The sequence below is a fragment of the Salmo salar genome, chromosome 27 (assembly GCF_965601325.2).
Source record: "Salmo salar chromosome 27, fSalSal1, whole genome shotgun sequence".
Taxonomy (NCBI): domain Eukaryota; kingdom Metazoa; phylum Chordata; class Actinopteri; order Salmoniformes; family Salmonidae; genus Salmo; species Salmo salar.
This window is the reverse complement of record NC_138317.1, coordinates 7,664,800-7,681,184: the sequence shown is the minus strand read 5'-3', so window position 1 is coordinate 7,681,184 and position 16,385 is coordinate 7,664,800. Positions and strand designations below refer to the sequence as shown.

Genomic DNA, 16,385 nt, shown 5'->3' with positions numbered 1-16,385 from the left:
TGTTCACGTTGGAAACGACAGGGTTTGTTTGATCTTGGTTTAGTTCTAAAAAAATATTCGCTGTTGCTTGACCCCACCCGCTTACTTTAGTCAGTACTAGTAACCACAGCCACAAAGTCATAAACCCCGCCTATTTCAAAAATGTATCTGATTAAAATGTAATTTTAAACCTAACCACATATTAAGACCTAAAAGCCCATTTTTGTTTTCATACATTTTTACCAGATATACAATTTTGACTTCGTGGCGGTAATTAGTAGAAACCGCTGATGGTCTTTGTAAACATCCTGTGGATTTGAAAATAATCTTTGGGCGGGCGGAAGAAACTAAAAAGTCAGCGCCATTATGTTTGTTTTTAGTGGGAGGAGTGGAAAAAAGTAAACTACGGCCGCCAAAAAAAACTACAATTGGAGTGTAATTGGTGAGTTGTTTACATTTTAAATATACTTTCATGTACTGTACTGGAATTAAGGAAACATTTTGCAAGTTAGATTTCGATTTTGTAGACACGAACCAACAAAATCATATCAGAATACGCGCTCTGTTTTGGAAATGACAGGAGGTTGTTGATTACTGTACGTTGCACACAGTGTCACTGGTCGGTAACATTAGTTAGCATATTACGCTAACTACCTACCTGTTATACTGTGGGTATTTAGCTACAGTACCTTCACATCGGTTTATTAAACTGGAACGCTATATTGTACCAATATGTATCGAAATGAATTTGGATCACTGTGGCGTGCGCGTTTCCTGCAAAACCTCAAAAGATAGCTGGCTACCGTTAGCTAGTTGGGTTCGCGCCGAGGTCCCGGATCTCTTATTTTTCTTTACAATTCAAACTATTGCCTTCCTAACTAATTTAAGTAGGTAATCGAGTTTTCTATGTATCATTTTTGACAACTGAGCTAGTTGTCCATTGTTAATAAATGTTCCGATGTGTTTAAATACAGTATGTGGTTCAATTTACGAAAACCAACTCTGTGCCAACCTACGCCCCCCTCCACATGGACGGTGTTAAGATAATGGGCATAATGCCAACCCAGAGATGGCGCTAGTGGGGCACCTATTTAGGATATATAAACAGGTGCATTATGAGTGTCTGATTAGGATGTTGTGACCTGTGTAACATGTTATTCCTGAGTAAAGGATTATGCTTGAACTTTACCAAACTCTCCGACGTGAGTTATTCACATACACATAAAAACAATATGCTACCAGTTCGACACTAGGACAAGGGCTAACATAAGACCGCCCCTGCGGTATGGGGAAGCTTGCATCCGCTACAAGACCATGGTGATTGCCTACGGAGCTGTGAGGGGAACGTCACCTCCGTACCTTCAGGCTCTGATCAGGCCCTACACTCAAACAAGGGCACTGCGTTCATCCACCTCTGGCCTGCTGGCCCCCCTACCTCTGAGGAAGCACAGTTCCCGCTCAGCCCAGTCAAAACTGTTCGCTGCTCTGGCACCCCAATGGTGGAACAAGCTCCCTCACGACGCCAGGACAGCGGAGTCAATCACCACCTTCCGGAGACACCTGAAACCCCACCTCTTTAAGGAATACCTAGGATAGGATAGAATAATCCTTCTAACCCCCCCCCCCCCCCCCCCTTAAAAGATTTAGATGCACTATTGTAAAGTGGTTGTTCCACTGGATATCATAAGGTGAATGCACCAATTTGTAAGTCGCTCTGGATAAGAGCGTCTGCGAAATGACTTAAATGTAAATGTAATGTAAATGTAAGAGATGGACAATTATGTTCACTGTGGTATTAAAATGGTATGAAGTGCTCAAGCTAATTCTATATGAAAAGGAAGATGTTAAGATAATAGGCATAATGCCAACCCAGAGATAGTGCCAGTGGAGCACCTATTTAGGATATATAAACAGGTGCATCATGAGTGTCTGATTAAAACAAACAGTACCGAGAGTCAAGATCAGGACAGCGCTCATATTGGGCCTCAGTCGCTAACTAGTTAGCTTGACCGATATAGCGGCACATTCTTCGGATAAGTAAACAAATCACAAAATTACCCAATTGTTATTGATTTAATGACTTAACTTAATTTCTTAGTATTCAATCATTCTTATTTGTTCATTTTATTAGCATTTATCCAAAACGCACTTTTTTCATGCAATGTATAGTGTGATTTTTTATTTTTTTTGGTCAGCCAGCAGAGAGGACTGATAACACAGTCAAATTGAGTAATGCAAAGTGTAAATAAATAAAATGTATTTCTCAAAGTCCAATCTTTCCTTATTCAATATGACCATCAAAGTGTATCACTTCTTGTGATTGGATGTTTTTTCTAACCTTTGTCCCTGCAGGTTGGTGTCCCCCCCCCTCACCCTTAGGTGAGAAGGTGCTGGGACAATGTTTTATGCTCACTTTGTCCTCAGCAAACGTGGGCCGCTGGCCAAGATCTGGCTAGCGGCCCACTGGGATAAGAAGCTCACCAAGGCTCATGTGTTTGAATGCAACCTGGAGAGCAGTGTGGAGAGCATCATCTGCCCCAAGGTAAACAAGCGATCATTACTACAGTGCTTCTATTATGTGTTTCAATCATGTGTCTAGTCTCCATTGAAGTAATGCTGCTGTAAGGGTACTTTGACAGACTAGTGTTGTGTAGACCAGTAGAAGAGGGTCAATTTTCAACTCACTGGCTGTGGGTCAAGACTAGAGGTTGACCGATTAATCGGAATGGCCGATTTAATTAGGGCCGATTTCAAGTTTTCATAACAATCGGTAATCAGCATTTTTGGACACCGATCATGGCCGATTACATTGCACTCCACGAGGAGACTGCGTGGCAGGCTGACTACCTGTTATGCGAGTGCAGCAAGGAGCCAAGGTAAGGTGCTAGCTAGCATTAAACGTATCTTATAAAAAACAATCAATCTTAACATAATCACAAGTTAACTACACATGGTTGATGATATTACTAGTTTATCTAGCTTGTCCTGCGTTGCATATAATCGATGCGGTGCCTGTTAATATATCATTGAATCACAGCCTACTTTGCCAAACAGGTGATTTAACAATCACATTCGCGAAAAAAGCCCTGTCGTTGCACCAATGTGTACCTAACCATAAACATCAACGCCTTTCTTAAAATCGATACACAAGTATATATTTTTAAACCTGCATATTTAGTTAATATTGCCTGCTAACATGAATTTCTTTTAACTGGGGAAATTGTATCACTTCTCTTGCGTTCTGTGCAACAGAGTCAGGGATATATGCAGCAGTTTTGTCCGCCTGGCTCGTTGCGAACTGTGTGAAGACCATTTCTTCTTGACAAAGACAGCCAACTTTGCCAAACGGGATGATTTAACAAAAGCGCATTTGCGAAAAAAATACAATTGTTGCAGGAATGTACCTAACCATAAACATCAATGCTTTTCTTAAAATCAATACACAGAAGTATATATTTTTAAACCTGCATATTTAGTTAAAAGAAATTCATGCTAGCAGGCAATATTAAACTAGGGAAATTGTGTCACTTCACTTGCGTTCATTGCACGCAGAGTCAGGGTATATGCAATAGTTTGGGCCACCTGGAACTAATTTGCCGGAATTTTCCATAATTATGACATAACATTGAAGGTTGTGCAATGTAACAGCAATATTTAGACTTATGGATGCCACCCGTTAGATAAAATACTGAACGGTTCCGTATTTCACTGAAAGAATAAACGTTTTGTTTTCGAAATGATAGTTTCCGGATTTGACCATATTACTGACCTAAGGCTCGAATTTCTGTGTGTTATTATAATTAAGTCTATGATTTGATAGAGCAGTCTGACTGAGCGGTGGTAGGCAGCTGCAGGCTCGAAAGCATTCATTCAAACAGCACTTTACTGCGTTTGCCAGCAGCTCTTCGCAATGCTTCAAGTTTGTTTATGACTTCAAGCCTATCAACTCCTGAGATTAGGCTGGCAATACTAAAGTACCTATTAGAACATCCAATAGTCAAAGGTATATGAAATACAAATGGTATAGAGAGAAATAGTCCTATAATAAGTACAACCTAAAACTTCTTAACTGGGAATATTGAAGACTCATGTTAAAAGGACCCACCAGCTTTCAAATGTTCTGAGCAAGGAACCTAAACGTTAGTGCAATATGTGCCATGTAAGAAAGCTGTTACTTTCTTCTCCAACACTTTGTTTTTGCATTATTTAAACCAAATTGAACATGTTTCATTATTTATTTGAGACTAAATAGATTTTATTGATGTATTATATTAAGTTAAAATAAGTGTTCATTCAGTATTGTTGTGATTGTCATTATTATCTATCTATCTATCTATCTCTATAGATATATATATATAGATATATATATATATCTATATCTATACTGCTCAAAAAAATAAAGGGAACACTTAAACAACACATCCTAGATCTGAATGAAAGAAATAATCTTATTAAATACTTTTTTCTTTACATGGTTAAATGTGCTGACAACAAAATCACACAAAAATAATCAATGGAAATCCAATTCATCAACCCATGGAGGTCTGGATTTGGAGTCACACTCAAAATTAAAGTGGAAAACCACTCTACAGGCTGATCCAACTTTGATGTAATGTCCTTAAAACAAGTCAAAATGAGACTCAGTAGTGTGTGTGGCCTCCACGTGCCTGTATGACCTCCCTACAACGCCTGGGCATGCTCCTGATGAGGTGGCGGATGGTCTCCTGAGGGATCTCCTCCCAGACCTGGACTAAAGCATCCGCCAACTCCTGGACAGTCTGTTGTGCAACGTGGCGTTGGTGGATGGAGCAAGACATGATGTCCCAGATGTGCTCAATTGGATTCAGGTCTGGGGAACGGGCGGGCCAGTCCATAGCATCAATGCCTTCCACTTGCAGGAACTGCGAACACACTCCAGCCACATGAGGTCTAGCATTGTCTTGCATTAGGAGGAACCCAGGGCCAACCGCACCAGCATATGGTCTCACAAGGGGTCTGAGGATCTCATCTCGGTACCTAATGGCAGTCAGGCTACCTCTGGTGAGCACATGGAGGGCTGTAGCACCTGGTAGCACCTCCATGCTCTGGACACTACGCTGACAGACACAGCAAACCTTCTTGCCACAGCTCGCATTGATGTGCCATCCTGGATGAGCTGCACTACCTGAGCCACTTGTGTGGGTTGTAGACTCTGTCTCATGCTACCACTAGAGTGAAAGCACCGCCAGCATTCAAAAGTGACCAAAACATCAGCCAGGAAGCATAGGAACTGAGAAGTGGTCTGTGGTCTCCACCTGCAGAATCACTCCTTTATTGGGGGTGTCTTGCTTATTGCCTATAATTTCCACCTGTTGTCTATTCCATTTGCACAACAGCATGTGAAATTTATTGTCAATCAGTGTTGCTTCCTAAGTGGACAGTTTGATTTCACAGAAGTGTGATTGACTTGGAGTTACATTGTGTTGTTTAAGTGTTCCCTTTATTTTTTTGAGCAGTATATATCTCGTCCGATTAATCGGTATAGATTTTTTTTGGTCCTCCAATAATCGGTACCGGCGTTAAAAATCGTAATCGGTCGACCTCTAGTCAAGACATGGAGGATGAGCATACTAGAGTTGTAGATGCTGATTTGAAGTGAATTATCTCGCCATGGGGGGGGGGGGGGGGGGGGAGTGTGTATTTCTGAACACGGTGTTCTTTCTTATTCTTTAATTGTCCAGGTGAAAATGGCCCTGCGTACGTCAGGTCATCTGCTCCTGGGGGTGGTGAGGATCTACAACAGGAAAGCCAAGTACTTGTTGGCTGACTGTAATGAGGCGTTCATCAAGATCAAGATGGCCTTCAGACCAGGTAATGTATTGTCTACGGGGCTGGACTGGTCCAACATATTCTTCGGGGTTTTTTACATTCAAGACTCAGAGTTACAGTTTGGCTCAACCTCCATCTCATTTGAATCTTCATTTTACTGTTGATTTTTGGCATTTTCATATACTGTTGAATGAACTGAAATTGGGGTCTCCTGAAAGAGTCCCAATATGAAACTTGTAAGAGGCACACTGGGCTGCTAGGCTGTACTGACATTGTAGGAAGATGTTATGGTTGTGTATTGTGTGGGTCTGTGCTAGCCTGACCCCTGCCTCCATCCCTGCCCTCTCAGGTGTGGTGGATCTGCCAGAGGAGAACAGAGAAGCTGCCTACAACGCCATCACCATGCCAGAAGAGTTCCACGACTTCGACCAGCCACTACCAGACCTAGAGTGAGTCCTGCATGTCATCAGAGCCCAACAAGTTGAAATGTGTTTTTTGAGATTTTTCATGTAGCATCGACGAGTGCTCTGTCGCCATTGATGTATATGTTCTGTATGCTCTTACGAGTATTGATTTGCTTGTATCAAGTGCATTAGATGTTCCTTCGTTCAGTGTTAGTGATTTATGTTGTCTTTGCAGCGACATTGACGTCACTAAGCAGTTCACATTGAACCAGAGTCGAGTGGAAGAGATCACCATGAGGGAGGAGGTGGGCAACCTGAGCCTGCTGCAGGAGAATGACTTCGGTACATAGCCAGGCCTCCTAGTCCAATCCTTTCACCACCTCACTCCTCAAACTAACCTTGGCTGCATCTCCTCCCTTCCTAGTGCGACAAACACCGCCACTCATTACTGCTGTATGTACACTTGCAAAAATGCATTCTAACATACTCAATGTTCTCCCCCTCCAGCTGACTTTGGAATGGACGACCGGGAGATGATGCGTGCGGAGAGTGCCTTCGAGGTGGACATCATCCACGGGCCGTCAGCCTCTAACCTGCTCCTAGACCCAGAGACCTCGGTTGCCCAGATCCCAGACAACTCCAACCACCTGGAATACGACGACCAGTACAAAGATGACTTCGGAGAGGACCCCATGGCTGAGAGCGAGGGAGGCATGCTGGGTAAGAAGGAACGATATCCTGGGTTGTGATATGCCAAAATTCTGTTAAAAGCTTTTCTTTCCTTGTCTCCTTGTGTGTGTCCCAATAATATCTCCTTCCTCCTGAAGTGTGCACAGGTGTGGGAGGAAGAAGATGTAATTGGGACACAGCCCTTGCCTTGTCCATTACTGTGGCCAATTAATTGTTTACATTAATGAATGTATCTAGTGTAAAAACCCTGTTTGCTAAGGTTTTAACTCCTGCTGAGCATTGCCACTCCTGTCTGTCTCTAGTTGACAAGCTCCTCAGTAACGAGGATGGGGGTGGCATTTTCGACGACCCTCCCGTCATCACCGAGAGCGTGCTGAGACTGCAGGACCACGATGACGAAGACGACTTTGATGCCTTCTCACGTGAGATGCAACACTTACCATATGCTGTTCCCAAAAGTTACTTTAAATTTTCAAGCTGCAATATGTAACGTTTTGGGCGACCCAATCAAATGGACATAGAAATGTGTGTTATTGCTGTCGTTCTCATTGAAAGCAAGTCTAAGAAGTGGTGGATATATTCTATGTGCGCTATTTCTATGCTTTCTGTACTTAAGTTTTGTACACCAGCTAAAAACACTATTTGTGGTTATGGAAAATATTTCACAGTGATTTTGAGATGGTACAAAAAGGTCACCAACCTTTTTTGAGTCAAGATAACTTTCTGTGTCAAAATGCAAGCTGAGATCTACTGTTCAGATTTTTTTTTTAACATGACTTTAAAAAACGTGAGCCTATGCAACATTAACCTATTAAAAACAGTACTGTAGTAATGAGGTTTGTGCAGTAGGCTATAGGCCCAAAACATCATTGCATATTGTCTTTACTTGTCTTGCCAATGCATTGTTCTCAGAATAATTTTTATAATTCAACATTTGAGATAGGCTATATGATCAGTTGTTGTATTACTTGTGATGCACAGCTGAGTGTGCATACATTTTTTATAATTAGCTTTTTTATTTTACTGAGCTGATGGAGCCTGCATCAGATGGTCTGTCTCAGCAGAGGGAGAGGGGAGCAGACAGGATCCGCCTCTCAGCGTCCCTCCACTCTCTTTCCTCCACTGACACTGACTGAAAAGGGACACCGTCTTCCAGCTGATGGCGAAACTCGAGTTGCACCGCGTTATTTCTGCCTCATGCTCAAATTGATGATGTTACTCCTATGACCAGAGAAAGTGAAATGTTCGTGTGTGTGTATAGATATACAAAAAAATTGCTTTTCTTTCAAAAACAAGGACATTTGTAAGTGACCCCAAACTTTTGAACGGTAGTGTACATATAAAAAAAAAAGACCCACTGCGCTAATAATAACACAAGCCTATCAATACACTTTCCTACGCATTCATTACCGCTACAGTGCTGGTTGTAGGTAGAATGTGGCTTTTTTTATGGCTTATAAGTGTTGACAGTGCTGAGTAAAACTTAAACATGAACTCACTCATATAAACAGTCTCCTCCCCTTCATCTACGTTTCTTATGTTTTGTACACTGTGTGTGTGTGTAGCGGGAGGTCCAGACAGCCCAGACTCAGGCCCGGCGGAGCCCCTGCCCGCCATGCAGGACCAGACAGAGCAGACCACGCTGGTACACAACGAGGAGGAGGCCTTCGCCCTGGAGCCCATTGACATCACAGGTCCGCCCACAACCTCAATAAATATTGATATTCATGTTATATTATAACAAACCTGTACTGTTATGTCTGTCACTGCATCAGGTAGGCCTGTGCGATAACATATTCAATTAGTAGCACCACTGCTCTTTGAGTTTAGCAGCACTCAAGAAATCTTCAACACTTTGAGCTCTGCTTGTCAATCAAGGCATCCCTTCCACCCTGGATCCTTCTGCCACCAAATGTCACTATTCACTTATAAGTTATTTTTCTCTTTACAACTCACAGTGAAGGAAACCAAAGCCAAGAGGAAGAGGAAGCTAATTGTGGACAACCTGAAGGAGCTGGACAGCAAGACCATCCGTGCCCAGCTCAGCGACTACTCCGACATCGTCACCACGCTGGACCTTGCGCCGCCCACCAAGAAGCTGATGATGTGGAAAGAGACGGGAGGCGTGGAGAAGCTCTTCTCCCTGCCAGCACAGCCCCTCTGGAACAGCAGGCTTCTCAAGGTAACCCAGCAACTGGTCTGGTAGTTAGACAAACAAGGGCTGTTTACTGTGTTATTGTTCTCAATCCAGCACCTGGCAATGGCTTTCTGTTTTCGCCCCAGATTTGTGCTTGTCAGTTCCTGAACCTCTTTCATTAGAGCTTTTCTAGATATATTTCTATTCTCGACAATTAGTTTGAGGCCAATGTAGCCACTACTTTTAGGGGCTTGTGCGTGTTGTTGCCACCTAGCCTCTTCATTTTTTCAGCACTGACTCTATCCTCTCTCCCTCTCTTTCTTCCCCTCTCACTCTGTCCCTTTCTTTCTGTAGATGTTCACCCGCACCCTGACCCCCCTGGTGCCAGACGAAATGAGGAAGAGGAGGAAGGGGGGTGAGGCAGACAGCCTGGATGAGTTCCTGAAGGACTTGGAGAACCCTGAGGTGCCCAGAGAGGAGGCCATGCAGAGGGACATCATCGGTGAGATACTCCATTCAGTTAACGCACTACTGAATGGCAACAGTCCACCCTCTACATTGGATGCCATTATAGGCTAGAGGGCCAACTCTCAGCATGGATATAATATCAAGATATAGGCTACTATTCAAAGTAGACACATGGATAAATTCAAAGTACATTTACATTTAAGTCATTTAGCAGACGCTCTTATCCAGAGCGACTTACAAATTGGTGCATTCACCTTTTGATATCCAGTGGAACAACCACTTACAATAGTGCATCTAAATCTTTTAAGGGGGGGGGGGGGTTAGAAGGATTACTTTATCCTATCCTAGGTATTCCTTAAAGAGGTGGGGTTTCAGGTGTCTCCGGAAGGTGGTGATTGACTCCGCTGTCCTGGCGTCAGTAGTAGACACATTCAAAGTTGTACACTGGGCGTCGGTCTCTACCCAAATCTGACACAAGCACCTCATCCATAACAGTCATGTACTTGTACTCAATTGCCCTTGTTTGGTATAGTTTTTAATGTTCTTTCTGTGTGCTCCAGACCAGACCATCCTGGAGGAGCTCAGTGTGCTGCAGGCATCAGCCATGGAGGGCAGCAGGACCACCCTGGACGAGTCAGTCATGCCCCCACCCTCCTCCACGCACGGCCAGAAACGCAAGGCACAGGACACAGAGCCAGGCTTGCCCGTAAATGCCTCGTTGCTCCTCTCTTTGCTCAGGCCCTGTTTAACCATGGCTAGGGAAACTTTAAAGACAGTTTGTCAAGCATACAAGGATTTTGGGGGTTTGATATTGTATGCACTGAGAGATCTCATTAGTGTTTTTTGATAGAAGTTTGACATGCTTTTACCTTTTTGCCCATACTCAAGCCCCTACTCAATCACTCTCTCAAACATTCTTCCTCTCTCCATCCAGATGGGTACTCTGGAACAGGCCACCAACCATTCAGGCGTGTCCCAGCAGTTGGACATGACAGTGTTGCTGCCCCCCGAGGACAGCACCAACCTCAGCCAGTTTCCCGAGCTCGACCTGATAGAGGAGAAGAAGGACAAGGACGGAGTGGACGGCTCAGATGAGGTGAGATAGACACGAAGATGTTCCAGAGGTCACCGCCAACCCTAGCCCTGGAGAGCTACAGGGTGTGCAAGCTCGTGTTCCAAGCACTAAACAGCTGATGGGACTTTGTGCGTTAGTATAGGGCTGGAGGAATAGCCTGGAAACTGGCTTTCTTGGGACCATGGCTGGTGACCACTGATCTATTCTGGCTTATTTAGCTTCCAAAGGAACATGTAGGCCTACTACCGGTCTTGTGTTGCTTGTACATTGGCTAATGTGTAGTATGTATGTAGAGTTAATGTTATGTGTGTTCAATGACAGGATGAGGAGGGTCAGGCCGGTGACCAGGACCGAGAGGAGAGGAGGTGGAACAAGAGAACCCAGCAGATGCTCCATGGCCTGCAGGTATGTCATTGGAGAGCTTTTACGAGAGAACTTGACTAAACGTTGACCCACCAAGTGAACAACCCCTACATTACTAACCAGAACCGGGTCTTACGCCATGCCGAAACCGGACGCCATCGTGCGCAAATTGATTTTGTCCCCCCACACCAAACGCGATCACAACACGCATGTTAAAATATCAAAACAAACTCTGAACCAATTATATTAATTTGGGAACAGGTTGAAAAGCATTATTATATTAATGGCAATTTAGCTAGCTAGCTTGCAGTTCCTAGCTAATTTGTCCTATTTAGCTAGCTTGCTGTTGCTAGCTAATTTGACCTGGGATATAAACATTGAGGTGTTATTTTACCTGAAATGCACAAGGTCCTCCGACAATTAATCCACACATAAAACGGTCAAATGAATCGTTCCTAGTCATCTCTCCTCCTTCCAGGCTTCTTTTTCTTCTTTGGACTTTATATGGCGATTGGCAGCTAACTTTCATAATAAGGTGCATTACTACAACCGACCTCAGTTCATCTTTCAATCACCCACGTGGGTATATGTTCCTAAAAACCAATGAGAAGATGGCACGTGGGTATATGCTTCTAAAAAAACCAATGAGGAGATGGGAAAGGCTGCACTTGCAGCGTTTTCTGCGTCACAAATAGAATCAACTTCCATTTTAGCACCTAGCAACGCAAACGCTCGCAATGATTGAAAAACATGTGTCAATTTATTTTTGCAACGCCTGCGCACGTGACCGGTGTAGTAATAAGCATGTTAGCTGTGACCTAACAGTTCTCTCCCTCCCTTCAGAGGGTGATGGCCAAGACAGGAGCCCAGCAAATTAGCCTGCTGGATTTGTGCAGGAACAACAACAAGAAGCAGGCCGCCGCCAAGTTCTACAGTTTCCTGGTTCTGAAAAAGCAGCAGGCGGTGGAGCTCAACCAGACCGAGCCATACAGCGACATCATCGCCACCCCTGGAGCCCGCTTCCACCTCATCTAGACTCAACACTGGCTGCTTTTACTCAAAAACAGTTTTTTTCTTCTCTTACCTATGTGCTTTTGTCTTGAGATTAAAAAAACATTAAGGTCAAGTGTGGGGATGAAGTCTCTGAAAGACATGATTGGTGGGATTATTGTAATTCTGTGTATTTTGGGCTTTTGTTATCCAATGAAAGCACTTTGTGTTTTGCTAGAATGTGAGAGTGATAATCCAATCATGTTGCATTCCAAGGTTCTATTTCTCTCCCATTTAAAAATAGTTACTAAAATACTATTGGTCTTCAAACTAAGATTGCTGGTGGATGCAGTTGAGTGTTTCAGAAACTTGCTCAATACATGCTCCTTTTGGTTAAAGGGTTTCTGAAACACTCAACTGAATACCCTTTAACCAAAAGGACCATGTAGTATTGAGCAAGTTTCTGAAACACTCAACTGAATTGCATCCACCACCAATCTTAGTTTGAAGACCAATAGTATTTTAGTTGCTGCAAGCATTCCAATAGGTTTGTTCCTAATTCTGCGTTTACAGTCCCTGACTGTAATTTATTTTTTTTATATCGGCATACATTTAGGTCTCCATTGTGGAATTTGAGAATGGGCTCCTGAGTGGCGCAGCGGTCTAAGGCACTGCATCTCAGTGCAAGAGGCGTCACTACAGTCCCTGGTTCGAATCCAGGCTGTATCACATCCGGCTGCGATTGGGAGTCCCATAGGGCGGCACACAATTGGCCCAGGGTAGGCCGTCATTCTAAAGAAGAATTTGTTCTTAACGTACTTGCCTAATTAAAGGTTAAAATCATGTAGATTTAAAAAAATAATAATAAACTGTCTACCCTCATTGCCTGCTCCAGTTTAAAATATATTTTATTCCAAGTAATTGCTCCTGAATTGCATTTTTATGGTATTACTTCAATAATTCCCTTTAAGTCACATACTGTGACAATGAAAATACTTGTATCAATTATCTATGTTAATGGTTTGGCCAGAATGAGACTTAGTTGAGGCTGCATTTTTCACATAAGCTATTTAACAATCTCTACACTTCAAGTCAACTGTGGGTGTCTGGAAATTACATTTCATTCAACTCTTTGATGCAGCTGAATGTCAAGTAATCTCTGGCATATCAACAATCTAAGACAGTTTTGATGCAATGATAACTACTGGGAAACATCATGGCAAGTCTTTATGTGCTTAGGTGTTGTGACAGTCATTCTTCGATAGCTTGAATACAATATTGCTCATCTTATGGTTCATAGCTGCAGAGCACAATTTATAATCATTCTGACCATCCTTTACCAGTCTGTCCTTTACAAATGCATTGTTTTGAAATCCACAAGCTTCTGAAATTGTATATCATGTAATGTTTCAGCTCATCCCTTTTAAACTCTGCGCCGGTAAACGTACATTCTTTTTGTATAAAACCCAAAATGACACCTTGTAGATACTGTTGCTGAAGTGTATTATGATGCCATGCCTGTAATCCTGAGGCCCAGCAACGTGTTACTTTTCTAATAAAATGAATACCGTTTCAACAGTTTGTGTCAATGAATCCTTTTCATAGCTGGTTCATTGAGTGAGTGAATTGGGTATAATGGCTATGGACTTACTATAATGACTTAGATCAATACCTTGATGTTCAAAAAACAAGAATGAACTGTTTAAGGATACATTTTTAGAAGCATGCTGACATCATGGCTGTGTGCTTCTTCAAAATATGTTCTCCAGACATTGAATTGGGATACCTTTAAACTGGCAAATACAGAGGAGCAAATTGGTTTAGTAAAGATATAAAACGGTCATTATCTATGTATAAAAAAAAAAAAAAGATGTACAGTCTTTCTTATATTCAGTTGTTCAACCTTTGGGAATAGTGGTGGGGGGGGGGACATTGGTTATATCCTGCCCTCAAAACATAAGTCTCTTCCCACCACTAGGGGTTTGGGGTTGGTTTTAGGGATGGACCCTCCCCTCCCTCTGGCTTGCGGCGTTTCCTTTGCCGGCTTCGTTTCTTCTTTTTGCCCTCAGTCTTAAGCAGCTGTGGCTGTTTTTTCTTCTTCTTCAGACAGCTGAGCGGGTTGGGGTTGGAGATTTTCCTCTTACGCTTCTTGCCCTGGCGCTCTCCATCCTGCCCAATCCCCTGCACCTCCTTCAGGCTGTTGATGCTCTGCTGCTGGGCTGGGGTGACCATCTCTCTCAGAGCCACAGCCTGCACATGGTTCACAGAGCATAGGCTGGGCTTGTCCAACACTATGGTGTTGAGGATAATATATAGGAGTGGCACGCCTAGGATCTTCTTCAGGCCTGATGTCACCTCTTTGTCCTGAAATTTAAACATCAGACAGGAAGAGGTGAATCAATGCATCTGGTATAAACTGGATGCATGCAGCTAGATAGGGGGCACTATTGGTTGTTGACGCTGACAAGACAAGTGCCTAGCACAAGGATCATCAACTAGATTCAGCAGCGGGACGATTTTTCTTGAGCGGTTGGTCGGGGGATGGAACATAATTACATAATTTATAGACTGCAAATTGACCGCAAAAAGCCCCAACATAGAACATTTGACTAAAACAATCATTTAAATCCTTGCTTACATGAGTCTCTCTTATGCGTTGGAACAGATTTTCAAAATTAAAATGACTTGGTGTTTAGTCTTATGTCCAACAATGAAAAATCTAAATTATTTGCTCAAAACCTGGGGGGCCAAATTCAGCCCGCAAGTTGGGGAACCCTGGTCTAGCACATTGGCCGTGTTCCTCTGCTCAAGCGTTGCTGGCGCATAGCAGGTCTTACAATGCCTGGATAGGTATTTCACGTAGCAGCTAACCACATGGTCGTGTTCCCCTGCATCAACCAATGGTTGGTTGCCACGTCATCACTTGTGCTATTGGGCACCAGATTGCTATAACATATGTGGTTAGCTGATACCCATCCAGGGTTGTAAGATCTGGCATGTGTCAGCAACATCTGAGCAGAGGAACACAACCCTGTGTTATAGCAATCTGGTGCCCAACTGCACAGTCAATTGAGGTAGCACGCAACCATTGGTTGATGCATGCAACATCTAAGCAGGGAAACTCGATCATTGATTGACCCAGGTACATAAAGATAGATATAACACATACCTGTGTGGCAACAAAGTAGTGGTGAGGATTAGTCCCTTCCAGCATGGACAGCAGACACTCTGACACAGAGACGGGGTTCTTGAAATGCTTGCAGTTCCTAACCTGATACCTCTGCAGGATGAGTTTGGCACCATAGAGGTCCTTCATTGATTCAAGTTCCTTCAGCGCACAACTGTATGACATAAAAACACATATTTAAACTGAATAGTAAAAAAAAAAAAAAAAAAAGTCATTGGGTAAAACTCATGACAGTGTGATATTGACTAACACAACAGCAACCCCCACTCACTTTGTAGTACAAAGTTGCACCTCTCCCATTAGGTATTTCGGCATCTGTTCTTTGATTTGGATCTTATTCTTCAGTGCCGCCTGGCAAAACGTCCCGTCGATCAGAATTTGAAAGGGCTCTCTAAAACTGAAGTTGTGTTTGTAGAAATTGATGTTTTTTTTGGCTTGCTTTTGTCTTTTGATCTTCATTGTAACTAACGTAGCTTGCTAGCCCAATAATGTACTAAAATGAGCTAACGTTAGCTAGCGAGCTTGTCTGACAGGATAACGTTACTTGCTGAAAAAATCCCAATCAAATTAACGCAATTGCATATCGGAGAGCATTATCTATATTCTGTAAAGGTTCGTCAGTAGCGGTTTACTAGTACACACTATTCGCGGATTCATAACAAATCAAGCAGCATGGAAAATATAAACACACGTTTGCTCCGTTGAGTAACAGCTAAATATGTCCGTCAGAAGCAAGACTTTCGTTGACGTCTCAAGCCATTTCCGTTATGTGCTAGGATACCGCGTTCACGAACTAGTCAGAACAAGAAAACTCTTGACATTTCCGATTTTCTAACTGGTGTAGTTATACACGTGCCGCGTTCAACCAGTTAGCAAGTTGGACATTTCCGAGTTTCGACTAGTACGTGAACGCGGCATCTAGTACTGATGATTAAATATGCCTATATGAAGTAAAAACATTATTTTGTGAAACGTAACTTTTTAAAATCTAATCTGTGAAGAATAACATATTTTACACAATTAATACAGTATTATCTCACTGAGCTACATGGGTGTGAAAAGACCCTTCATCCAACTTTGTAAATAACATAAATAAATACTGTATGAAAATACTTCTGCCCTTTGTAATCATGTCTAACCATTCAACCCATTGTGTCGGCAAATTATTATGTGCAAAGGTAGATGGCAGCCTGGCAGCCATGTGGGCTATCAGTGACTTTGTCAGAGCTGGATATGGCTCTGTACATCCATCCCTTTGATGCATAGACCAGTCCTGTACCACCC

At 42.9% G+C, this 16,385-nt stretch overlaps 2 protein-coding genes across 2 annotated transcripts; one reads left to right on the top strand and one right to left on the bottom strand.

The window, feature by feature from the left end:
* The first annotated feature begins 251 nt into the window (after positions 1–251).
* On the top strand, positions 252–13,492 carry LOC106588509 (double-strand-break repair protein rad21 homolog A). Its single transcript, XM_014177614.3, has 14 exons — positions 252–421; positions 2,332–2,521; positions 5,700–5,829; positions 6,137–6,236; positions 6,427–6,533; positions 6,699–6,911; positions 7,184–7,303; positions 8,447–8,575; positions 8,840–9,063; positions 9,373–9,520; positions 10,047–10,192; positions 10,421–10,582; positions 10,883–10,966; positions 11,768–13,492. The coding sequence occupies exons 2-14, from the start codon at positions 2,378–2,380 to the stop codon at positions 11,957–11,959; spliced, it is 1,899 nt and encodes a 632-aa protein (XP_014033089.1). The 5' UTR covers positions 252–421; positions 2,332–2,377; the 3' UTR covers positions 11,960–13,492.
* LOC106588510 (rRNA-processing protein UTP23 homolog) lies at positions 13,124–15,842 on the bottom strand. The gene is made up of 3 exons (XM_014177615.3): positions 15,373–15,842; positions 15,084–15,255; positions 13,124–14,278 (listed from the first exon to the last, which is right to left on the bottom strand). The coding sequence occupies exons 1-3, from the start codon at positions 15,558–15,560 to the stop codon at positions 13,889–13,891; spliced, it is 750 nt and encodes a 249-aa protein (XP_014033090.1). The 5' UTR covers positions 15,561–15,842; the 3' UTR covers positions 13,124–13,888.
* Between the last annotated feature and the right edge of the window lie 543 nt (positions 15,843–16,385).

Coding starts and splice junctions, on each gene's coding strand:
- LOC106588510 (XM_014177615.3), bottom strand. CDS start 15,560: ATGAAGATCAAAAGACAAAAGCAAGCCAAAAAAAACATCAATTTCTAC. Junction 15,256..15,372: donor GTGCAACTTTGTACTACAAA/GTGAGTGGGGGT, acceptor TATGTCATACAG/TTGTGCGCTGAAGGAACTTG. Junction 14,279..15,083: donor ACTACTTTGTTGCCACACAG/GTATGTGTTATA, acceptor TTTAAATTTCAG/GACAAAGAGGTGACATCAGG.
- LOC106588509 (XM_014177614.3), top strand. CDS start 2,378: ATGTTTTATGCTCACTTTGTCCTCAGCAAACGTGGGCCGCTGGCCAAG. Junction 6,534..6,698: donor GCTGCAGGAGAATGACTTCG/GTACATAGCCAG, acceptor CTCCCCCTCCAG/CTGACTTTGGAATGGACGAC. Junction 10,193..10,420: donor ACACAGAGCCAGGCTTGCCC/GTAAATGCCTCG, acceptor CTCTCCATCCAG/ATGGGTACTCTGGAACAGGC.